Source organism: Diceros bicornis, chromosome 9, assembly GCF_020826845.1.
Source record: "Diceros bicornis minor isolate mBicDic1 chromosome 9, mDicBic1.mat.cur, whole genome shotgun sequence".
NCBI lineage: Eukaryota > Metazoa > Chordata > Mammalia > Perissodactyla > Rhinocerotidae > Diceros > Diceros bicornis.
Genome location: NC_080748.1, coordinates 87746210 through 87772230, shown reverse-complemented (window position 1 = coordinate 87772230; position 26021 = coordinate 87746210). Strand labels below are relative to the sequence as shown.

Below are 26021 nucleotides of genomic sequence, written 5' to 3'. Positions count from 1 at the left end.
CTGCCCCATTTCTTGATATTCTCTGTGAACTCAAAATCCAAGCCATACTGAATCAGCTCCAAATTTGCACACACCACTCTCTACCCCTGCAATATCCTTCTCCTCACTTTCCCCTGGCTAAAGTCTGATCATCCTCTAGGATTGAGGTCCCTCAAGTCTAGGTGAACTGCTCCTCTGTGTGGGTTTCTTTATTTCCTCCATCACAGCCCTTTTTGTGCACTGTATCATTACTGCCAATTTACTTATCTGCATTCCCCAACAGATCTGAGGGCAGGAAATTATCAACCAGTTCTCTGTTGCCTTCCAACGCATAGCTCAGAGCTTAGGACACAGTCGGCATGCATTAAGTAAGTCTGAACTGAATAAATAAAACAGATCTGACCCACACTCTCTACGCTCCTCAGCCTGGCTCCAGGAGGCACAGCCCATGGGAATGAAAGCAAATCTTTTATGATTCTTACTTATGACTGCTTTCCTGTGGCTATTCTGACATTTGCTGTAGTTTATAACTAAAGTTAAACCATATTTTCCCCTCTTCATAACTTTTTAATGGGCATGTTGACAGTTTAAAAGTATTGTGCTTTTTTACTTAAAACTATTACTTTAAGAACATAGTTTCAACGTTAAGTGTGGTTTATGACTGTGTCTCAAACTTTTCTGCGCATGGGAACCACCTGGGCATCTTGCTAAAACTGCAATTTCGATTCAGTAGATCTGAGATTCTGCACTTCTAACGAGCTCCCAGAGGGTGCTGATACGGTTGGTACAGTTTGAGGAGAAAGGTCCTAAGGTATTCAATTCTTTGAAAATTACCAAGGTGATAAGTGGCAACCCTATATTAACAAAAACACATGTATTATCCAGACCACCAAGACTGAGCTGTGGAAGAACCTGCTTTATACACATATATGTGCAAACACACAGAAACAGTGTTTTTAAGTTCATATGACAATAAGAAGAGACCAAAATAAACACAGCTGGGTCTACGGGGACAGGCAGACTGCCACCTGGCAGGCAGCCCAAGGGAGCTGTGTCTGTCTCAGCAAAGAGGAACTAACAGTCAAGGAAGACGTGGGCCATGGGCAAGTGCGCCCAAACAGGAAGAGAATGAAACTGGGAACTGACGATCAGAACAGAATAAACCAAAAACAGGTATGAACAAAAAGCAGCAGGAACCAGATTAGCAACATGCAAATTCCTTACCTACAGAGGTTTACAATATCTAAAATTGTTATTATTTTAGAATAATACCAGTGTATACACATCCACATTGAGCACAAATTCATAGGGTACATCTCTCATACGACAGACCCAGTTAAATATTTCAAACACTGAAAGGTCTAAGTACATACCAAGTACAAGGAAAGGGAGAGCAACAACAGGTCTGAAGTGGAATGACTTCTGGCCCTATTCCTGCAGAAGTGGGACCTGCTGCTTACTTACTCATTAATCACAGATGAGACCCTTTTAAGTTCTGGAGAAGGACATATTATGTTAGATGCTACAGTTGCCACCAGCTTCCACCAACCATCACATATGCCCCGCATCAAATAATCATCAAGTATATTCCGATTTCTCCCACTATCAAAACTAGTCTCTTAAGCAGCAAACAGCCGACACCTGCCCTCTCAATTAGACACAAACTCATTTTGTACCATGTGGTAGAACAGCTCATTGCCTGACAACTCAAACATTAACAAGCCATTTGTTATGATAAATATTAGGTTATTATCTTCTAGGCAAGACAATTATTTGTCTATATTAGTTTCCTTATTCAATAGTAAAAATACTTAGGAGTGTGTGTGTATTTATAGATATTACAAAGAATACCTCATTCCCAATTGCTTTAATTTTTTCCAAAGCATCGAGAAACCATTTTTCTGCTGTTTTCCATCTAAAATAGAGGGAAAAAAGGTTGCACGTTATCCAAAATTAGTAAGTGTAAACATTTTAAGAAAAATGTGAGTATCTCTTTCTAGCAATACTAAAATAAATGATGTAAACTTCTGTAAATAGTTTATTAAAACTCAAATTTAAGTCAGATAAATGATTAATTTTATGGCATTAACATCACAGGAGTTCAAGATTTTAGGAGACAGTCGATTCTCATTATTCTCAGTAATCATGTTCTATAAAGTCACCGTGAACACTGCTTTGGCGAATAGTGAACCACTGCTCCCAGCAGCAACACAGGGTTAGCTTCCTACAGACCTCTGGTCACATTTCATCCACTGTTATAACCAGTTTTATATCTGTTTCTGTTTCACGACACCTTGTTTAACTTATCTTGTTGATTCATCAACACTGAACTCAGGGCCAAGAGCACATAACCCAGGCCTTGACAAAGCCATCTAATACCTCTTTTCTCCAAAGCACATCAGAGCCTTCTTGCGCTTAGGAACACGAGGCAGCATTTCAGCACTACGCTTGGGGATAATTTTAAACAGGGAAATCATCAATAAAAAGCACAAAAATGAGAAAAATGTGGCACAAAACAGCCCACAAAAAGAACACTTTGGTTACAGTAAAGAAAGTGAAAATAAAAGGCAGAGCATTATCTTGTTTGAGCTCAGCTGGGAACACACACATGTCTGCATACATGAAAGCAGTGTGTTGATTTTGGGTTACGAATAAACTGACTGAACATTAAATTATTACTACACATTATTAAAAAAAGCTCCAAACTTTCTTTTACAAATACTAGGTAATCCAATTTTTAGAACACACATACGCGCCACAAAAAACACTACAGTAGTACTAATTTACTGTTTTTAAATTTATGTATAAATTAACGCAAAGGACTATAGATATTTTTCTCTTTAACAGTGAATTACTTATTCTACAAATATCCAAGGCTACAGTAATGCCTCAATTGACCAGGAAACTCTGAGACTGGGCCATTTTAATTAGTTTAATTTTCAGATTAACTGGCAACTAAACAGAAAACATTTTGTTTCAAAATTGTGGAAAATCCCCCTCAAATGTATGAATCCAACTCCTAATCAACAAGGAGATGATTAAGGATTCTGCAGTGCCTCCAGGCCACCCTCTGGGGTTCAGTGACTGGACAGAGTTCACAGCAACTGTCCAGTCTTGCAACTAAGGACCTGTGGAAGCCCACATCCAAGGGGACTGGCACTCAGGGTTAGTATTTTTAAAGAAATCCAAGACAACACTTTCTATTTTATTTTTTTAACTGTCCACCTCCTTTTCCTAAAATGTACACATTTAAAAACAAAAAGCAACTGAAGACTCACTCTGTAGAGTTACCCTCCAGTGACTGAGATTTCACTCTGTTTACGAAGGGAACAGAAGGGTGTGGCTTCAGTACTTACTCTCCGTTCTGAAAGGCAACCACGCCAACCTCATGCATGACAAAAGGGTCTTCTGGTGCAACGCTCAGAGCTTGGCCAAAGAACCTCTCAGCCAATTTTGAGTTATTGGTCAATCCATATTCTAGTCCGATGTACAGCATTGGCAAATGGCACCTAAAAATATTGGAAAATTTCACATATTCAACACCAAAAACTTTCTAATTCAGCAGAAATTAATTTATCAACTTCAAAGCCTGCCTGCAAAATAATTTAAACATAGCCAAGAACAGAGTGTTTACTTTTTTCCTAACACTTTGTTTACGAATATTTAATGAATGAATAATGGGTTTTTAGACTAATTAGCTACCACTTCTAGAATCTATGAGCAACCTACTTACCTTTATTTTTCATTATTCTACAGTAAAAAACAAACACAAAAGCCCTCTAAAGCAGAAGGGCATGTCTATGCTGCCTGTCTTCGTCCACTATGCTAAGGTCACCCACCCAGCCTAGACTGTCTTTCTCGTTCTCCTTTATTAACTCAGCACCACTAATCCATCATGACTCAAGTTCCACTTCCCTTTATGAAGCTGCTTCTGACTTTCTAACCTAAATGGCTCTCCCTCGTGTGGATTCCCATTGTATCAGTTATTATCAGTCCTACACCAAAGACTTCTGAACTGTGTCATGCATATTCTATTTTCATACCTATGAAAGCGTTCTAGGCATGGAGTAAGTACTCAAGAAAGACAGAGCTGAGAACGTCAACAAATGCTCACTGACTGGTTGGCGTGAGCTCTGGTTCTAATCTAGAATCATGACTCAAGAGTCTATCATTTACAGAACGTCATGAAGAACCCTCTAAAAGTATTTACTTGCAGGAACTACTTCCAAAATGGCAAGGTAAGGACCTCCAAAACTCCACTCCTCCATAAAAGCAACAAGAACACTGCCAAAAATTGTCAAAATAAACTTTTTCAGAATTTTGGAAGTGAACCAAAGGCTTACAACAATCTGAGGAGTGTATACTCTAGAAAAACAGCTGAGTCTCAGTAAGAACAGCAAACTTCGTGATGTTTTAACTTGTCCTAGTCCCATCTCCCTTTTCCAGTTCCATGCAAGTCTAGAAAACCAGCAGCCTAGCAACCACTGGAGACAACAGAGCGAGTTTGGAGCTCCTGAAACACCCCACAGAGAACTGTCACTATTTGACCCATCTGGCAGCTCCCTGGAAAAGCCCCACTCACAGCCTGTCTTTATTTGACCTGACTCAGAGATCACTCAGCAAGAAAAGATCCATCCTCAGAGCATTGACTGAAAACAATCAGGAGTAACTGTCTAACATTAACCTGAGGCAGCTATACCAGTTGAGGCAAACAAAAGGCTGGCCAAAAACTTAAAAGGAAATCTGGGGAATAAGATGTCCATAGGGGCCTTTGAAGAGCTCCAAGACATTCCTGGTGATCTGGAAAGCCACAATATGTGTGGGGCTACAAGCATGCACATGACAGACTGGAGAAGGCCCTAATCTCTCATCTCTGCCTGACCTTGAGGCTTAGTGAAGCAGGAAGTGAAGGCTAAAGCAGTTGTCAACTATAGGAACACTGAAGGCATGCCACAATATAGGTACAGGGTCCTTCAACCAAGAGGGGAAGACTTACTGGTGTGAGATGTAAAAGGAAACCACTAAGCTAACTGAGCAGAGGCTTCAGTGGCCTCATATGACAAAGGACACAGAGTGTACAGAATTTTCCAGCAAAGCCACCAAACAAACAGCAACAACAGCAAACTCTGGGGTGGCGTAGAGTAAATCTAATTTCCCAAATTGCCACATTATATTATTTTAAATGTCTAGTTTCAACAAAAAATAAAGAGACATGCAAAGAAACAGGAAAGTATGGCAACAGATGGGGGAGAAAGCAGTCAACAGAAACGATCCTGGAGGAAGACCCAATGTTGGACTTACTAGACAAACACTTTAAATAAGCTATTTTAAACATTCAAGAAGCTAAAGGAAATTATGTCATCTATGAAACTAAAGAATGTGAACAATGTCTAATCAAACAGAAGAATCAAGAAATAAAAACTGTAACAGAAAATCAAATAGAAAATCTGGAGTTGAAAAGCAAAATAACTAAACAAAAAATTCACTAGAAGGGTTCAAGAGCAGTTTGAACAGGCAGAACCATCAGCGAACTTGAAGGTAGGTCGATAGACATTATTCAGTCTGCGGAAGAGAAAGATAAAAGAATGAAGAAAAACGAACAGAGCCTCCAAGACTCGAAGGACATCACCAGGCACAGCAACATATGCACAAGGAGAGCCACAGAAGGCGAAGGGAGAAGGTAAGTGGCAGAAAGCATGTTTGAAACCAAAAACATTCTGGCCAAAAACATTCCAAAGCTCAAAAAAATCTAAGGATAAACTTAAAGAGATCCACACCTAGCCAAATCACAGTCAAACCACTGAAAAAGAAAAAAGAAAAAGAATCAAGTAAGAAAATACAATTAATAACATACAAGAGATCCCCAATGAGATAAACACCTGACTTCTAATCAAATACTTGGAGGCCAAGAAGGCAGATGGATGACACTCAAAGTGCTGAAAGAAAAAGAATGCCAACCAAGAACTTTATATCCAGCAAACCATTCTTTGAAAATCAAGGTGAAATTAAGACTTTCTTAGGGAAACAAAAACTGAGAAATTTTGTTGCAGGCTCAGCTTACAAGAAATACTAAAGGAAGTTCTTCAGGCTGAAAGCAAATGTCCCCAGACAGTAAGTCTAATGCACATGAAAAAGTAAAGCATACCAGTAAAGGTGATTATGTAATTATAAAAGATAGTACAAACGTGTATTTCTTCTTCTTTCTTCTCTAACAGACTTAAAAGGCAACTGCATGAAACAATACGGATATAACTGTATTATTGGGCCTATCATATACAGAAATATAATGTTTACCAATAATGGCACAAAGAAAGTGGGTAAGAGCAAAGCTATAGTGCAGTAAGAAAGTGACACGAGACAGTACCTTAAATCCACAAGAACAAACGAAGGGAACTAGAAACAGTAAATGACGTTAATATAATAAATGATATAAATTTATACTTGCTCTCCTCACAGCTTCTTTGAACAACAAAATTACATACAGTAATAATTATAACAATATATAATTCAGAGAATTCGTAGCCAGCAGACCTGCCCAACAAAAAATTCTAGCGAGTCCCTCAGGCGAAATGAAAGGATACTGAACAGTAACACAAATCCACACACAAAAATAGTTTAGTAAAAGTAACCACATAGGTAAATATAAGACAGTATATTTTTGTTTGCAACTCTTTTTCTTCTGATTTAAAAGACAACTGATAAAACAATAATTATAAACCTATGTTGATGGGCTTATAAGGGATAAGATGTAATTTGTAAAACAAAAACAGCACCAAGGAGACAGGAGGGAACAGAGCTACACTGGAGTCAAGTTTTTGTATACTACTGAAATCAGGCTGGCGTGGTCAAGAGAGAAATATGCTTGGTCTTTGTCCTGGGTTCCTGGCACACAGGTCCTACAGCCCTTGCACTTTCCTGAGTGACAGGAGTGTCTTTCATTATTCATAATGAGCCCCTCTGGATCAGACCTGAGTTTATGCTAATGGAGGTAACTGAGGGTGGGGCCCCTAGAGCCTCAGGATGAGGATGGTCACCAGAAAGACCCAGCGATGAGAGGGCTGGAACATTCAGCCTCACCCACTGGCCACCGGGAAGGGGACGGCTGGAGACTGAGCTCTAACACTGGAGGGGCCTGCCCCGTGGCTTAGCAGTTGAGTGTTCGAGCTCTGCTACTGGCGGTCCGGGTTCAGATCCCAGGCGCGCACGAAGGCACCACTTGTCTGGCCATGCTGAGGTGGCGTCCCACATACAGCAACTAGCAGGATGTGCAACTACAACATACAACTATCTACTGGGGCTTTGGGGAGAAAAAGGGGGAAAAAAGGAGGAGGATTGGCAATAGATGTTAGCTCAGGGCCGGTCTCCCTCAGCAAGAAGAGGAGGATTGGCATGGATGTTAGCTCAGGGCTGATCTTCCTCACAAAAAAAAAAAACAAAAAAACACCACACTTGAACAATAAGACTCGGAGAGCTTTCAGGCTGGTGAACACACTGAGGGGCTGGGAGGGTGGTGTGCCCAGAGAAGGATCGGAAACTCCACACACCACTAAAAAACACTGTGGAAGAAAAAACCAGGAAATTAAAATGGACATTACAAAATATCTAACACAAAAGAAGGCAGTAATGAGCAATAGAAGAACAAAAGACATAAGACATCTTAAAAAACAGAACAAAATGGCAAAAATAAATCCTACCTTACCAGTAATTACGTTATACATAAATGGATAAAAATCCATCAAAAGGCAAGAAATCGGCAGAACAGATAATAAAACCACGATCCACCTCTATGTCGTCTACAAGAGACATACTTCACATTTAAAGACATGAACAAGTTGAAAGTAAAAGGATGGAAACAGATATACCATACAAACCCTAAGAAAGGAGAGCTGGTGTGACTATACTAATATCAGACAGAACAGACTTAGGACAAAATTTGTTACTAGAGATAATGACGGACATTTTATAACGATGAAAGAATCAACCTATCAAGACCTAACAGAGACTCAAAACACATGAGCAGAAACTGCCAGAAGTTGACGGACAAATAGACAATTCGCCAAGAGCAGTTGGAGACTTTAATACCCCACTTGCAGTAATGAATAGAATAAGTAGGCAGAAGACAACAAGAAATAGAAGACATGAACAGCACTCTAACCCAGTTAGACCTAAGGGACAGCTACAGACACTGCATCCAACAAGAGCAGAGTTCTCAAGTGCCCCGAAATGTTCTCTAGGATAGACCAGGTTAGGTCATGAAACAAGCTTCAATAATTTAAAAGGGTTGAAATCACACAAAGTATGTTCTCCAATCACAATGGAATTAAATTAGAAATCATAACAGAAGGAAATTTGGGAAATTCACAAATATTTGGAAATTAAACAACACACAAATAACCAATGACTCAAAGAAGAAATCATAAAGGAAATTTTGAAACAGTTACGTAATTTCAAATATTTACCCAAACACACGGCAAGTTAAGAGAACACAAAGCCGTTCTGACGGGGAAGTGAAATTGAGAGAAAATAATGTTTATCTTGAAGATTTGAAAATTAGATAAAGTTTGTTCAATTAGGAAACATTAAAGGTATTAATCATGTCATTAATTATCATTGGTTGTGATTCTTAGCTGGGAACTAATAACTAATAATAACTACCTGGGTTTGTGAGCACCTAGAATAGCAAAAAAAAAATTAGGAGACCCTAGTATGCGCTCATAAGAAACACCTCACAATACGTATCGAAATCTCTTTTGCCAACTTAGACTGATAGATCAGGGGGCAAGTGAAGCGCACTAGAAAGGTCTCACACGTCTTGGTGAACAGGATGGAGAAACCTAGATGGGGTATGAAGACCATTTAGGTGGATGAATGACTGGTTAAACAATTTTAACCTGGAGGATTATTCCTCCAGCATAGTAATATGCTAATGTTATGGACTGAACATATGTGTGACCCCCCACAAATTCATATGTTAAGCCCTAACGTGACTGTATTTGGAGAGAGGGCCTGTAAGGAAATACCAAAGGTTAAATGCGATCATAAGGCTGGGGCCCTAATACAATAGGGCTGGTCCCCTTATAAGAGGAAGAGACACCAGAGCTCTCGCTCTGCCCTGTGGGGACATAGTGAGAAGGCAGCCGTCTGCAAGTCAGGAAGAGATCTCTCACAAGGAATCAGCACCTTAATTTTAGACTTCCCAGCCTCTAGAATTGTGAGAAAATAAACTTCTGTTGTTTAAGTCACCCAGTCTATGGTATTTTGTTACGGCAGCTGAGATGACTAATAATACAGTTAGGAAGCTATGTCCTTTACAGTATTTTCTTTTTCTTTTTTTTAATTTCACTTTTTTTTTTTTTTGTGAGGAAGATCAGCCCTGAGCTAACATCCGTGCTAATCCTCCTCTTTTTGCTGAGGAAGACCGGCTCTGCGCTAACATCTATTGCCAATACTCCTCCTTTTTTCCCCCCAAAGCCCCAGTAGATAGTTGTATGTCATAGTTGCACATCCTTCTAGTTGCTGTATGTGGGATGCGGCCTCAGCATGGCCGGAGAAGCGGTGCATCGGTGCGCGCCTGGGATCCGAACCCCGGCCGCCAGCAGTGGAAAGCGTGCACTTAACCACTAAGCCACGGGGCCGGCCCTACAGTATTTTCATAGATGACTAGTTAGATATAAAAGTCACACTTATCAAATTTAATATAACTAAAATAATCTGAGGATAATACTCAAATGCAGGACTGGGTGCCAAAATGAGTCTGATAGTCTGAAAAGATAAATCAAACCCAAAGAGATGAAATTCAACACAGATAAATATATGATCCCACTTCTGAATACAAGCAAACAAATTATGGTAGCTAACTTTTATTAAGCGCGCTTTCTACGAGTCAGATACTGTTCAAAGTCTTTAACTGGTATTATCTCAATGACTCCTCACAATAAGCGTAGGAGTAAGTATTGCTATTATTTCTATTTTTCAAGAAGTTACATAATTTGCCAAGATCATCATGCAGTCTGACTCCAGCCTAGCCCTCTGAACTATCACACTCCCACCACCTCTCCACACAGAGATGGAGGCAGCAGTCAGCAGAGGCAGCCCACACGAAGAACACTGCAAGTGTAACCAATGGCAAGTCCGAAGAGTCAACAGGAATAACAAACTCTACTCCCCAAAGTAACATACTCTTAGGGTACACTTACATCAGTTAATATCAATACATTTATTATTGATGTAAATCTAGAACACTGACAAATACAGTCCTGCACTACCACTAAGCCACATCAAATATCTTTTGGACATAAACAGAATGTAAATAATTTTGCTCATAAATACTTTCATTCTTGCACAATCATGTGAAAAAGAGCTCCCGTCGTCCTGTCCCCCTGGCCTGGTCTCCCAGTTCCCTTCTGTATTGGTTAAGATAAACTGCTGGGAGAATCACTACACCAGCTTCTTTCTCCTTCAACTTACACAGTTATTTTACTACCATAAGCTACTAACAAGGTGCAAGTAAGATATTTTTGTTTAGTTTAGCAACCAAAGGGCAGTGACAGTAATAACAGAAATTTCATTCTGTTAGCAAAAACAATCCTGTCACAGAGTTGAATCCACTTGCTCTGCCGTACCCTTTCATCAGCTGTGCTGCTGTGAAGTAAGCAGCCATTGCCTGGTCGTGTTCACTCTCAACCGCAAACGAGTGCCCGTACGCGATCCACGCAGGCCCGTAGGTCTTCTCAAGCGTCGTAGCTTTGCTAAAACAACAGATTTCAGTCAAGTAATATAACATTTATTAAGTTGTTAAGTAAATTTTATGTAAGCTGATGGCTTCAAGGACATTAGAATTAAGTAAATAAATGAGCTGTCAACATATTAAACGCGAATATAACATTTGTGTTAACTCATTTCAAATAAAAGAATGTTTAGCAGTACAAGCAAAATTTTTAAGAAATTTTAGGTGAGTTCCACAACTTTTCAGGTGCTATAGTTGAACCCATTAGCATTCTGTATAGAATTCACAAATATTACTTAATCCAGGAGCTTCACTTCACAACCTAGTAGATAAATGGTGGTAGCAGCCACCATTTAATGAGGGCCTGTTGTGTGCCAGGCACATGTTAGATGCCTTATATGTATCATCTAATCCTAATAACTTCCAAGATAAATCATTACTTATATTTTAAAGATAAGTATACCGAGGCCAGAAAGATTAAGTGACATCCTATGGTGTCAAGACGGTGGGATGTGGGAAGAGATTCACCCTGGTTCCAAGGACTGGACTACATAGTCATCAACAGTCATAAATAGTCTTCAATCAGTGGACACACTGGTGACCCCAACAAGGAATAAAGAGAACATATCACAAAACATGGAAAATATAAACTGAAATTCCCACTTTCTAGCATTTTCTAAGTTTTTTTTTTACCCAAATAGTTCCTGTTTCACGTAGAGTCCATCACTGAATAAGCACACTAAATCAAAGAAAAACAGTTGAAAAGAACTATTACAACACAAATCCTCTTCCTACTCCAGGAAGAAGCACAGCAAGTTTTTCTAAAATGCTTAATACTCAACTAACCAGAGAGCCCTTCCTATTGTCTTCCAAGCGCAGGATCCTTTCGTGTCATCTGATCAATTTTCCTACAATCCTGGGATACAAGTATCACATCATTCCCATTACAGAGAAGAAAGAGAGGATTGGAGATAACTTTTTCAAGGAATTATAGCCAGAAGTGGCAGAACTTGGATTAGCATTCAAGTCTGTGTCCAAAGCTCACGTGCTTTCCCTTAGATCCAGCTTCTATTTTGTTCACATGGAGGAAATCACAGGTATGATTATATTTTAAACCTTTAGTAATTAATTCTTCACATACTAAACCTTTTTCTATACTTGAATAATTGAGTAAAACTGGTTAAGTAGCTTGATTGGGCTGCATGTGGCTAAAGCAGATCCTTATATAAACCATGTCACTATTGCAAGAATTCTGTTTTATAGTCACATTTGGTGCCTAATCTCATGTAAAGTTTCAGGCAACTTCAAAAGTATTAACAAAAGAAGTCCTAAAAATAAAAGGTTAGTAGTATCTCTGTAAATGAAAAACAGAACCTTTCAAACTACTTGATATTATTCTCTATTGTTCATATTTATTCTCATTTATAATAGAAATTTAAATATAAGTTCCTTGAGAACAAAGTCTATCTACACCACTGATTACCTTCATCTCCCTTCATGACACCTTATAAAGAGCAAGTTGCATAACTGATCCAACTGAACTGAATCTGCTGAAGAAAACCTTTCTTCTTTCAAACTGCTTTTTAGAGTACCTTCAGAGTTACTAGTTACTGCATTAAAGCAGATGAGCAGGAAATCACTTCCTACAGGTTCACTTCAGAGCGAAGAAGACAATAATTCATACCTGAGATATCTTCTGGCATGTTCATTTTTATGACCAACCATGAGATAATAGCATCCCACTGCAAACCAAGACACCTACAAAGTTCAAAATTCACCATCACCAAAGACACTCAATTTGGAATTAGAAATCTCTAACAAATTAAGCCAGAGGGTGGAATAGATGTTCCATCACCTATTCTAGTTCACATCAGAAACTTCTTGGAGACAGGCTGTCTACTAAGTCCTGGATGAAAAGAGGACCGGGTCCCCAGCTCCTCCTCGGGGTGCCTGCCATCAAGACGAGGATCCTGAACACCTCCCAGTTCAAGCACCAGCCTGAGTCTGGCCTCCCACGTGCACTGTCCCTGGCTCAACCCTGGTTCCACTGGGTCTACCTTGTTAGCTGATCTCTCCTGTGCTGGTTTTGCCTCTTTATAAACTACTCTCATACTGGTCTAGTGAGCAGATTCTTGTCTGAGACTTAGACCCTGACTCCTGACTTCTGTCTCTAAGGACATAGTTCCTGATTACACTTTCAATCTCTAGGTCTTAGTTCTGATCCGCGGCAGTTTGGAAGACAATTCAATCAGCGCAAAATTCAGTAAGCTGTCTTGTAGATAGGTGAGAAAGCTACCAAGCAATTATCAGTCTTCCTTATGAGGGGTGGGAGGACGACTTACACTTTCAATACTTCGTTTTTCTCTAAGTATTTTTAAATAATAAGCATATATAATTTCTATAATCAGAAAAAAATAAATATTTTTGTTTTAAATTGTTTTGGTATACTAAAAAAATACCTTCATGGATTGAAAAGGTTAATGCTGCTTCTAATTATCACAAGCACTAGCAGATTTTGCTCCAACACCTTAAAAATAAAACATTATCTGCTTGAACTTAATACACTAGTTAAGTACGTTCTTACTCTAAGGAAAAAAAAGGTTTATATTTACTTACAGGATTACTAGGATATAAATCCACCAATTTATGAGAGAGATAGAAAAGTTCTACATTAGGGAAAAAGAAAACAAAGAATAAAGTTATTCATATCAAATCAATTTTTTTTTAAAGCTTCAGTGCATGGCTGTGTATCCTAGTTGTTAGTTTTAGTTTTCTATGTGAGCCACTGCCACAGTATGACAACTGACAGACAAGTGGGGTGGTATGGTTCCACAACTGGGAAACAATCCCAGGCCATGGTGGTGTGAACGCTGACTCTTAACCACTAGACCACCAAGGCTGGCTCTCATATTGATTTTAAGATACGACTTTCCTCCACTTACAACTCTTCACAATCATACAAACTGTGATCTCATAGCAATGATGTCATACTTTTCTTTCTTTCTAGATACAAAATCCATTTACCTAATGAAATACAGAAATTCCACGGGGCAGATACTATGCCTGTTTCATTCAAACCCCAGCCCCCCACCTCCTTACCCTGTGCCAGACCTGTAAGTGACCCGAGTGCCCGCTGAGTGACTGGAACACTGGATGAATGGCACATGATAAAACACATCACCTGCTTAAGAGGTTATGTCAAAGAGCCTCATCTATCTTAAAAACCCACATCTCAACTCCACAGGCCTATTATGGACCATCTTAACCACCCACAACCAATCTGGTTGACCAAACTTCCAAGTCTATCAAATCAGCAAGATGATTTCCTCTTGAGAAACATGTAGTCCTAGCACGTTGGGATGACGTTTCCTTCGTGCAGACTCGGACTCATGAGACCAGGCAGCTGTCACAGCTACAGCTCAGCAAGTGTCCAGGAGACGTGAAGCTGCTGGTGCACAGACCACACTCTGAGCAGGAGGGTCTGGAGTGGAGTGTCTGGCTTTGTTTTCCTCTCAACAGAGCTCACCATTCAGTTTAAAAGATTTAAGGGTGAACACAGTCCAAACACAACTAAAAGTTTCTGAGATGTTAAAATGTGGAAAACATGAGCAAAAAATTTGCCCCCTTCCAATTTCTAAACAGTTACTGACTCTTGCCACATCAGTTTTCTTACGAATTTTAAAAAGGCAAAATTGCCACCCAACACTCTAAAGCTAACAACCATAAACCACAAATTATATCTGAGAAAAGGAAACAGGGACAAAGAAGCAGAGTGTTCTGCTGGGTTAAGAGAATGACCGTTGGTCACTGTGATAAGCACTTCTTCCCCCAGTTGTTACTTTTATTATAAAACTCCATTATGTTGTTACCTGCAATCTCAATTATCCAGGATTTGTGAGACAAAATTTCAAGAGTTACAGAAATTTATTTTGTCTTAAAAATTATTATTTTAATTTAAAAAAATTCTTACCATTTGCTTTATTCAGCTCCACAAGTGTCCCTATATGTACAGGTAAACAATTTGCATGGAAAGGATCTTTTTCCATTACTCTGAAAGTTAAAGCAACACATTACTACCCCAGAAACAGTATGTAACAGCACTCATCATAATTAGCTATGTTTAAACAGTCAGTACAGCGTCATGTACAAGACCACCCATTACAATACTGTTCTACTTTTTTAACTCCATTATCTTCAAGTTGGTTCAGTTAAGGCAATGATTAGGTTATAAACGAAAGGGAAAATTCTGGTTTATTTGGAAGGAATAAAACTAAACATTATTACATACATTTACTTTACATCAGTAAACTTGTAACGCATCAAATAAAGAGTCTAATTATTTAGAAGGATCAAAAACTACAAAATATTAATAGATCACAAGTATTCATCAATTAAAATTTTTGTGAATTCAAGGATTTTAAGCAACCCAAAGATCCGTTAAAAATAGTTTATGTAATTTGGTAATGGACAAGCTTGAATTTACTCTGCAAATGGTAAAGATGACTTAAATTATCATCAATTAGTTCAAAATTACTCAGAAAGCATGTCCCATGCATTTCTTAGGTAAAATGTACTGAACTCTATGTTCCTACACAAAAATGACTGGATATACTTACACAGAAGTAAGTTTGTAGCACATTTTAAAATCACAGTTATAATAATGTCTTTCAGCTAAAGACACTACCACATCCAGATTCTCTTGCAAACCATCTACAGACTCGGGGATGACAGTTTCACTAGGCTTATTATACTGAAACAGAGAAATGTAAACATAAACTCCATGAGCAACACCAAAGCAAAAGCAGACTCCATCTGGCCCACGTGTTGAAAGGATTTACACAAGGACATGTGTGAGCCTCTGGGAACTTTTAACTTCAAGTCTCATCAGTACTCCTCTCAATAAGTTTAATTCTCTTCTCAATTCTATCACAGAATTCCATGGTAGGAAGTATTTTACAAAGTAGAGATTCAGGAAGCATAAGAAAAACATCCTCATTTTCACGCAACATCATTCCATTTATCTGATAGTTCAATCTTTAGTATAAGGAGTCCCTGGGAGGAAGACAGATAGTTTTGGAAGCTTTTTTAGGAATCACATCGTATATTTTAAATAATGTAAATCTATTCTTGCAAATCACCTAAATTAATAAAAATTAACTTCTGATAGTTTAACTAGTAAAAGAATAGAGGCCAAATTTAATGAAAGAAATAAGATATTTACAAAAGGCAAATACTAAGTTAGTGTTTTTACTTACCTTCTTTAATTTGTTCTCAAATAAAAAACGTAGCAATTCCTGTTCTTCAGTACAGAGCTTGCTAAGAGGTAGTGATTCAAGAAGTTCTTTTTCTTAAAAATGTTGAGAAAAAAAGAATGTCCTCAATATTTATGGGGGGAAAAAGTCAGCAATGAAAAATATTCTTCTATATTTCTTGGTCTAAGTAAATCAAACTCAAAAGACAAAATAACAAGATCAAAATGTACTAGAGAAAACTAAGACAGTGGTTCCAGACCCTGGTGATGAGACCCACCTGGAGGGCTGTGCCATGAAGCCTTCCAGGTGATCCCGGTCATCACCAGACTCAAGAATCACCAGACCAGCTTCCCAACCCCAGCACTACTGACACTGTGCGTGGACAGTTCTGTTGTGTTGGCTGTCCTAGGCACTGCAGGACGTTTTGCAGGATCTCTGGCCTCTACCCACTAGATGCCAGTAGCAACCTCCTACCCTCCCTCGACCCCTAACTGACAATCAAAAATGTCTCCAGACATTGCCAAATGTCCCCTAGAAGGCAAAATCACCCTGGTTGAGAACTATTGCACTACGCTAAAATACATTTGATTCCATTAATACAACATCCCCATTTTCTCTGTTTCTCTCGTTTATCCACCTCACATCACTGCCGACATGCTAGGTCAATACTTCTTAGCCCTTGTTGTTCCTTAGGATCATCTGGGAGCTTTAAATCATCTGATGCCAGGGCCCCAGCACCAGAGATTCTGCTTCAACTGGTCTGGAGTTAGGACCCGCACAATGTTTTTAAAGCTCCTCAGGGATTAACAGTGCAGCCAGGTTGAGAATCACTGAATCAGATATTGAAATCTTGGTTTATACTACCTCACGCCGCTTTTCAAAAAGATGGCCTAATCACACCACAATCCCTAAAGACTGACTGCAAGAGGCACTGCATAATAGTGTACTTTGCAACGTGCTCCATACTTGAAGACATTAAGGAAATAGGTCTATTTAAACCTGTACATAGTCTGCTGTTGAGTCAACAGATTTCAGAGAAAAAAACAATCCCAACAATATTAATTGTGCTCAACATAAATGCCTGAGTTTCCACACCTTCTTGGGCTGTCAGCATGTGGTGTGACGTCAGAAGATCAAACGCTTCGAAGCAGTAGACGTCGAGCTTCAGAGCTTCCTTATAGCTGTAGGTGGCCAGGGTTCTGTTATCCAGAGCATCGTAGATTTTCCCTCGTAAAAGACAAATAGAACTCTTTATCTGTTGGAAAAATATGATGAATCACATACTAAGTCAATATTTTTAAATTTAATTTTTGATCAAAAATTATATATTATCTGCAGGCTGAGACTTTTTTGTTTTACATCTAAAACAATGTGTTCCATCCTCACTGTCAGACTCAGTCTGGATTAACAGAAACATGACAGTAAAACTTCTCTAACCTACCTTCCCCAGGCTCTCTTGACTTCAGCACACCTCTATGACCACCTGCCTATCACGGCTATCTTGTTCATCACTATGTCTCAAATAGGGTGACAACTTAGAGACAGCAAACAGAGCATGCACATATTACATCAAACTCTAAAACAGTTTGCTAGGTAGACCTCAATGAAAAATATCAGACAACCGGTAGCAATGTAGCACAGTGGTTAGGAGCTTGGCTTTCTGGAACTAGACAGACCAGAGTTCACATCCCAGCTCCGGCACTCACTAGTGACCTTGGACCAGTGATTTACCTCTCTTGCCTCAGTTTCCTTTCCTCATTTAATGTACAGGGCTCAGTGAGGACTGGAGGTGGCGCTCTCTAAATAGCAGCACATGGTAAGGCGCCCTCACAGCAGCCACCGTGCTACTATTAACAAGAGGATGTGGAAATCTGATTTATTTCTAGACTCGAAACCTCAAGAAACACATAACTGAGCTTAAAGACGATCCAAAGATGAGTAGCTAAAATTGGTCAAGGGATGAAAAAGAGTCATCATAAAATCAAAATTTTAAAAATATTGGAGGACATTATGAGAGAATCTTAGACCTATGCAATATCCTATGAATTGTAGAAAAAAAAGTAATTTCATAAAACAATAATGCATTACAAATAAATCGCGCATTTCTCAGAGATAAGTTAACAGATAGGAGGTCCAAAAATAGTAATACCAAGCTCCCTCATAAATGCATTTCTTAGCAGAAAAATGAATGTGCTTAACACATAAATTAATAAACACTTCAAAAAAAGAAAGAGAGAGGGGCTGGCCCCATGGCGTAGCAGTTAAGTGTGCACGCTCCGCTGCTGGCAGCCCAGGTTCGGATCCCAGGCACGCACCATCACACCGCTTGTCAAGCCATGCTGTGGCGGCATCCCACATAAAGTGGAGGAAGATGGGCACAGATGTTAGCTCAGGGCCAGGCTTCCTCAGCAAAAAGAGGAAGATTGGCATGGATGTTAGCTCAGGGCTGATCTTCCTCACACACACACAAAACAAAGAGAGAGACACCACCTAAGAATGTATAGAATTCCTACCTTTTTGAGGTGAAAAGTAGAGTAACCAAGTCCCTTCCTAAGTAAGTTATAAAGAATAACCGAGGAAACAGAGGAAGTGGTGGGTGACAGCTAACAAGCACAGGGTTTCTTTCTGGAGTAATAAAAATGCTCTAAAATTGACTGTGGTGAGTGTTGTACAGCTCCGTGAACACACTAAAAGCCAATGAACTGTACACTTTAAATGAATGAATTGCATGGTATGCGAATTATCTCTCAAGAAAGCTGTTTAAAAAATAAAGAAAACAAAAGAATAACAGTCCAGATTAGTAATCTCACTGTGGACGTCATTTATTACATCATATTATATAATCTCTGCCAGCAAAGAATTTGCAATTTCATGCAGATATAAAGTATACAAACTGAAATACACAAAATAACATAAATAGTAACACCAAACCACTCCCTGGAAAGAAAGAAACAATCTAAAGTAATCAAGGTTTCTTGGGGCTAAATAAAAAACACTCTTGAAACACAGTAAGAAGAGGAAAGATGATGCCACGTGCGGAGTAGTTTAAGGCATCAAATAAGAGAAGGAGATCTCAAGTCAGCCTACTTCAGACTCAAGCACCTGAAGACAAAATTACAGCTTCCAAGTGATAGCTCAGAAACGTCTCAGAATCTTTTTGGATTTTGGTGGGCAAATTAAATAAACTGGTAACCAAACTGCTTTAACACGGTTACACTGAAATACGTAAAAGAAGAGGGTTTACATTTGCCATGTCAAGTGGGTAATTCTTACTGATGTTACCAATGTATGTTTATTACTTACTGACGACTGTGATATTTCCCAGTCACTGGAGGGGTCTTTCAAGCCACTGTCATCCTTTGAGTGTTTCTCAAATAATCTTTTGTTGATCGGCTCCTCCATATCAAGAATGTCAAGAGCCTGCTGATGCTCTCCTGCAGCATACTACGCAGAGAACAGAGACACCGTCCATCACCCAGGGCTTCTGACACTAATATACACATGAATACTGCAGATTCTAAGAGCCTGCTGATGCTCTCCTGCAGCATACTACGCAGAGAACAGAGACACCGTCCATCACCCAGGGCTTCTGACACTAATATACACATGAATACTGCAGATTCTAAGAGCCTGCTGATGCTCTCCTGCAGCATACTATGCAGAGAACAGAGACACCGTCCGTCACCCAGGGCTTCTGACACTAATATACACACAAGTACTGCAGATTCTAAGAGCCTGCTGATGCTCTCCTGCAGCATACTATGCAGAGAAGAGAGACACGGTCCATCACCCAGGGCTTGTGACACTAGATATACACACAAATACTGCAGATTTTAAGAGAGTAATAAATATTACACCCACTCATTATTTAAATTTAAAATGTCTAAAGTAGAATTTTCTTCATGTATGTCAGCTTTTAGTAAATGGAGAATCAATATTTCATAGCAAACAACACAAAAGAAAAGAACATTTCCTCAAGGAATGCTTTACTAATCTGCCAAGCTCCATCACTAGAATTCTCACACACATGTGAGGAATGCATCACATTCACATAATTAAACTTTTACGAAACAAAAATGAAACTAAGAGCATACTTACATGGCATCTAGCTGCAAGGTAGCGACATGCTTCATACAACTAGGAAAGAAATTAATCTATTAAAAAAGTGGTCAAGATAATATACATCTCCATTCTAAAAGAAAACTATAAGCATGACAAGAAACCTGTTTTCATAGTTTTTCCTTTCACCCTGGCAGAGAAAAAAAATCCGGTCTTTTTAACCCATATTCATCATGAATCTACTGTTTACTAGGCACCAAGGATTCAAAAAGGCGTAAGGACCTGCCCTCAAGGGTTACAGCAGGGGAGACATAAAGAGAGCACAGTTTCTTTCATAAACCATGAAAGAAGGGCAAGACAAGGACAAGCCAGCTGAGGAACACATCTGTAGGAAGAGGTAAGTGGGGAGCTGGTCAGCATTCCAGGCACTGAGTCTGAATAACCATTGCAAGTCTAAGGAACCGCAAGTAGTCAGCATGACTGCAGCACATGTGACACGTACTGACGGTGGTGGTGGGTCAGCTGCAGACTGAAGAGAAATCAAGGACCTGGGGTGTCAAGGACCTGGGGTGTCTATTAATGTATCTGATCTTATCCTGTAGCTAACAGGAAACCACCGAGCAAGACTGTGAATGAAATACAGTCATACGTCGCTTAATGACGGGGACACGTTCTGAGAACTGCAGTGTTAGGCGATGTCATCATGGTGCAAACATCAGAGTATATGTGCATAAACGTTGATGGTACAGCCCACTGCACACCTAGGCTCAATGGTACTAATCTTACGGGACCACCGTCGTACATGCGGTCTGTCATTGACTGAAACGTCGTTACGCGGTGCGTGACTGTAACCAGATCTGTGTCTTAGGAAGACCAGCCCTGTGACAGTTTAAAAGATAAACTGAAGACAGGGAAGGTAGGAGTAGGAAAGATATTACTGGATAAGAGCTAAGAAAAGGCTAAAACAACAAAACGGACAAATGAAAGGCCTGACATCTATGACTGGTAATGAGATGGAAAGGAATATCTGTAATTTCAGAGCTATTTAGAAAACTGCATTTTCAACTCAGTGACTAGATGGTGGGAGGTAGGGGGAAAACAACGTGACTGAGACTAGGAATAAGAAACTTTCTCTTCACATTCAATAAAAAAATTGAATCCTTTTAAATAATTTTGGTGTAAAACATGCTCCTAACGTACTAATGTAACGACATTTTTAAAAAGTTTCGGAAAGCTTTAAAGTTCATACAATCACTTACTTTGTCCAGTTTTCGTGACCGAAGCGCATGAGCTGCTCTGTGATGCTGTGCTGTCAGGTAAAGACACTGAGCCAACCAATAAATGTCCTGCGGCTCCTCTGGAGGGAAAATTACATAAGTGGCCAGAGGTGCAAGGAAATACAGATTTTTAAAGATGGAGAAACCAGAAAAAAAATTAGAATTTGTCACTTACCATGAGAGAGTGAAGCTACTTTATCTGCCCAAAACAGAGCACTTTGATACTGGTGCTGTATCCACAAAAAAAAAAAAACAAAGTGGTAACTGCTCTATTATTTCAATAGTGTTAAGCAAGTACCTAATATTATTAGATTGCTATATAATAAATCAACATCTCAATACAGTAATTTTTTACATGTAGTAGGGATCTGTCAATCATCTCTCTACCTTATATCTAAGTGAGTTTTAGTTCAATGCTACAATAAAAACACTAGAAGATTTTTGATATATACACTTCAAGAAAAGTTTTTTTTAAACTTATACATTGCAAAACTGTATCAGCAGGTACCTAAAACAGCACATAATTTAAATGACTGTTTTGCAATATCTAGTCATTAGCGATGGTTCTCCATCTTTCCAGATCTTTGCCTCAGTCTTCCTGGTACAAACCAGGAACTCTGCTGCTAGTCAATCTGGAGGTTCTGGGATGCTTCTGGGACAGTTACAGGTCTGCCCAGTGTAAGTGCCCTAAGAGTGGAAACCAGGCCTCACTCCACACGCATCCTCAGGGCCAAAAAGAAAAGTGCTCAGAAAGCATCTGTCCAATTCCACTGACCTACGTGCAATCACAACACAGCTCTCCAACGCACTGCAAACATCTGGCAACAGTATCTCACATCCGACTCTGAACATTTCACGATCTCCTCCCCTTCCTTGTTTCCAATTTATCGGGAGAGCGTACATTTTACAAAAACCAAGTGACATCACAGATTAAACTGAAACTGATTCTAGAGACACTTCTCCACTTAAACAGTTTGCTGTTCATTAAACAGTGATGCAAGCAATGCAGATGTAGTTAATACAAAATTTTTTAAAGTACTGATTTGAGACAACAGGCTTGTTTGTATCTTTAATCACTTAAATTCGGCCACACAAGAACCACAACTAAACTTTTCAAAAATTTCCTCTTAGCTAGCTAAACTCAAAGACCGCCCTGCAATTTTCCTCCTAAAGTCATCCTTCCACTTCCAGTGAGCGATAAGTACGTACTGACCCCGACTGCGTGTCCGAGTGTCCAGCAGTCCGGCCGCACGGAGCCCCGAACCCGGGCCCGAGTATCCGGCCGCACGGAGCCCCGACCGCGGACCCGGGTGTCCGGCTGTCCGGGCGTCCGGCCGAGCGGCCCCGAGCACGTGCAGGGCCCGCCCGCGCCCCGCGGCTCTCACCGTCCGGCGCGGGGCAGGCTAGGGCCGCGTCCCTCCCGCGGGGGCTGCACCCCGAACCAAAGCCCGGCCCGGCCGCCTCGCCCCAGCGAGACCCGACGGTGGCGACCCCCGCGGACCCACGCTGGCCAGGCAGCCCACCTGGTCTAGGTACTGCCGCACGCGCTTCCGCAGCCGCTCCAAGTTCATGGCTGCGCCTCGGCGCGCCCTGGTTCCAGCTGCCGGCCGCCCCGACCCGATCCCGTGCGCCGCCAGACCTTCCGCTCCTCCGGGCTCCGCCCCGGAAGTCCCGGCGAAAGAGTCCTCTCTGGCGCCGGAAGCAGGCGCCGCGCCGTGGGTTCCGCGCGCCGTCTGAGCCCCGGCGGGCGGGGTCTCTAGGCCGCGGAGGCGCGTCCTCTCCGGCTTGGGGCCGCTCAGGCGCCGGCGCCGCTCGCCCGTGAGTCGGTCCTCGGCGGGCGTGGGTGCGCGGGCCTGGGGTCGACGTCCTCCTCCTTCGCTCGGGTCCGCGGTCCCACACGGGACCCGTTCCCGCCGCGTCCGGGCACCTCCACGTCCGGGGCTCAGGACCCGAAGGCCCCGCCTCACGATATCTCACAGGATGGCAGAGCGCACCGGCGGCCGGCGGAGGGAGGGGGTGCACACGGAGTGACCGCGGCCCCGGGGCGTGGGCGCCGCGGAGGGAGGCGTGGACAGGGAGTGACCGTGCGCCCGGGGCGCGGGCCGTGGAGGGAGACGTGGACGCGCAGCAGCGGTGCGGCGGCCCCGCGGAGGGACCGTGCGTCTAAGAGGAGCCGCCCGAGGACCGCGCAGCGTCCGTGGAGGAGATTCCCGCTGCCCCGGGCCCTAGCTCCGTCCGTTCAGGCCCGGCCGGGTACCCCGTGTGTGCGCCCGCAGGGCTGGGTTTAGCCGGAATCCCCTGCCCTCCGCGTCTGAAGATCGTGCGCGACCAGACTCCTCGTCTCCACCGCGCCGTGGCGTCTGACCACCTGGAAGCTCTCACTCTGAAGGTCTCTCCGTCGTCCCCGTCCACACAGCTCGCCGTGACCTCGGCTGCAAACGCCGCCCTCTTGTGCCGTGAGCCCACCGCGTTTCCCTCGCAGGGTCCCTGCACCCCCGCGAGGCTCCACCCCCGATGAAACCTCCCTTCCCGGGCTTTAACTAAGGTCGCTGGAATGGGTTTTTTTAACGCAGTTTATATGAAATACCCAGAACAGGCACATCAGGAGCGAGGCGCTGAGAAGCAGTGTCGGGGGCTAGTGCCGGCTGGGCTGCCTGGAAGACGAGGGACTGCTGAACGGGACTTGTCGTAGGGTGGTGACAGTGACCGAAAGCTGACTGTAGTGATTGCTGCACAATTCCGAGTAAACTAAAAGCATTGAGCTATGCACTTTAAATTTTACAGTATGTGAAACATATCTTAAATACAGTTATAACAAAACTCCTTTGACAGGTTGAATGCAAAAAGAAACATCGTTTGACAAGTATTGTTTACTTAACTTACTATACATAAATGGTGCTGGCAGTTAAGTGTGCAGAGATGCTCAGAGGGCTACCTGCCTCATAAAGATGGTCACCACAGCACCGTCTGTGAAAGCAAAAGTTTAGGGGCCACTTAATAACCCATCGTTTAAAAGACTGATTAAGGAAGTCAAGTGTACTGACGTAGTGGAATACCACACAGCCGTCAAACAGAACGAGGCAGGTCTGCGTGTGTGAAATTGGAACACTCCAAGATAAGGAAGAAAAAGCAAGGTATAGGAAGCTGTTTATCGGTTGTGTCTGTTTGGGTAAAATGGAATACTAACTGAAAAATAGGTAGAAAGCTCCTTGAACTGTCCCCGGAAGGAGGAGTTAGAAACCTGGGGACAGTGCGATGCCTTCTGTGAGGAGTGCCAGCCCTGAGAGATTGGGGCAGGGAGACTTTTTCCTGGATGTCTGTTTGTGCTTTTGAGTTTCAGACCGTGTATGTGCCTTATGTTTTTAAAAGTGGATATAACCTTTATAAACATAAAAACCTGAGAAAAGAACATGCAGAGAAGCCAAAAGAACTTAAAACTTCCCATAAAGAATCCCATCACTCAAAAATTCTCTCCCAGGGCTGGCCTGGTGGTGTAGCAGTTAAGTTTGGCTTTGGCGGCCTGGGGTTCGCCTGTTCAGATCCTGGGGGCCGACCTACTCACCTCTCATCAAGCCATGCTAAGGTGGTGTCACACATATAAGAGCTACAACTCTACAACTAGGATACACAACTACATACTGGGGCTTTGGGGAGAAAAAAGAGGGAGATTGGCAACAAATGTTAGTGCAGGGCGAATCTTCCTCAAAAAAAAAAATTCTTCTCTCCAACTTTTGTGAGTAATCTGCCATCTCCTCTTCTATGCGTACACATAGACTGTAATATTTTGAAATAGTACTTTTATTTGTTTGTTTTTATTTATTTATTTATATTGTTTTGTGAGGAAGATCAGCCCTGAGCTAGCATCCATGCTAATCCTCCTCTTTTTGCTGAGGAAGACCGGCCCTGAGCTAACATCTATTGCCAATCCTCCTTTTTTCCCCCAAAGCCCCAGTAGATAGTTGTATGTCATAGTTGCACATCCTTCTAGTTGCTGGACGTGGGACGCGGCCTCAGCATGGCCAGAGAAGCGGTGCGTCGGTGCGCGCCCGGGATCCGAACCCGGGCTGCCAGTATCGGAGCACGCGCGCTTAACCGTTAAGCAACGGGGCTGGCCCCTGAAATCGTACTGTTAAATTTCTTCTATATCTCTCCCGTTCCTTCTCCCTCCCCACCCCCTCCATGCAAGCAGATAGTAATCAGCTCTGTGCTCATTAACGTGGCGGAGGCAAGTGGCAAGGTATATTTTAAGCCGTATTTTCAACTGCTTCTATTCATTTAATATTTATAGATAATTATTTGTGTATTCCTTAGGTTTTATCTTTTTTGTCGTGTAAGTTGCACATGGATGCACTCTCTTTATAAAAGATTCCCACAATAAAGGTTTATACAGGCTGTGAACCTTCCCCTCCCCCTTCCCTCCTCCACAATCACTGTCAATATTGTGCATTTTCTGCTTCCTTCTGTGCCTTGGAGGCACATATGCACATTTACAAATATATCTCTTTTTCTTCTCTACAAAAATGGGTTGGTACTATGTGTAATTATTCTGAGAACTGCCTTGTTCACTGGTATACCTTAGAGATCTTACCCCATCAGAACCTGCCTTGTTCTTTTCAAGGACTGAAGAATGTTTGGTGTTGTGGTTATCAGACTAGGCTGGGTTATACCGTTTATGCTAATCCTTTAGGTCACACCTGAGTGGCTGTGATGGTTAATTTTATGTGTCAA

The 26021-nt window shown here is 41.5% G+C and overlaps 1 protein-coding gene across 4 annotated transcripts in view; it reads right to left on the bottom strand.

Moving 5' to 3' along the window:
• Nucleotides 1-22951, bottom strand: part of CDC16 (cell division cycle 16) — a 30088-nt gene extending 7137 nt beyond the window's left edge. Inside the window, exons 1-14 of one of the 4 annotated variants that reach the window (XM_058548558.1) lie at nt 22817-22951; nt 21469-21523; nt 21276-21373; nt 20056-20094; nt 19261-19401; nt 17053-17212; nt 15961-16052; nt 15322-15455; nt 14676-14755; nt 13322-13371; nt 12390-12463; nt 10602-10727; nt 3336-3488; nt 1831-1894 (exon numbers count right to left, since the gene is read on the bottom strand). In XM_058548558.1, coding sequence (XP_058404541.1) covers nt 1831-1894; nt 3336-3488; nt 10602-10727; nt 12390-12463; nt 13322-13371; nt 14676-14755; nt 15322-15455; nt 15961-16052; nt 17053-17212; nt 19261-19401; nt 20056-20094; nt 21276-21373; nt 21469-21523; nt 22817-22864 — 1314 coding nt within the window. In that variant the 5' untranslated portion in view covers nt 22865-22951. Of the gene's footprint in view, nt 1-1830; nt 1895-3335; nt 3489-10601; nt 10728-12389; nt 12464-13321; nt 13372-14675; nt 14756-15321; nt 15456-15960; nt 16053-17052; nt 17213-19260; nt 19402-20055; nt 20095-21275; nt 21374-21468; nt 21524-22502; nt 22528-22816 lie in introns of those variants that run through there. The other 3 variants (XM_058548556.1, XM_058548559.1, XM_058548557.1) reach the window with 3 other exon arrangements.
• Nucleotides 22952-26021: the final 3070 nt, after the last annotated feature.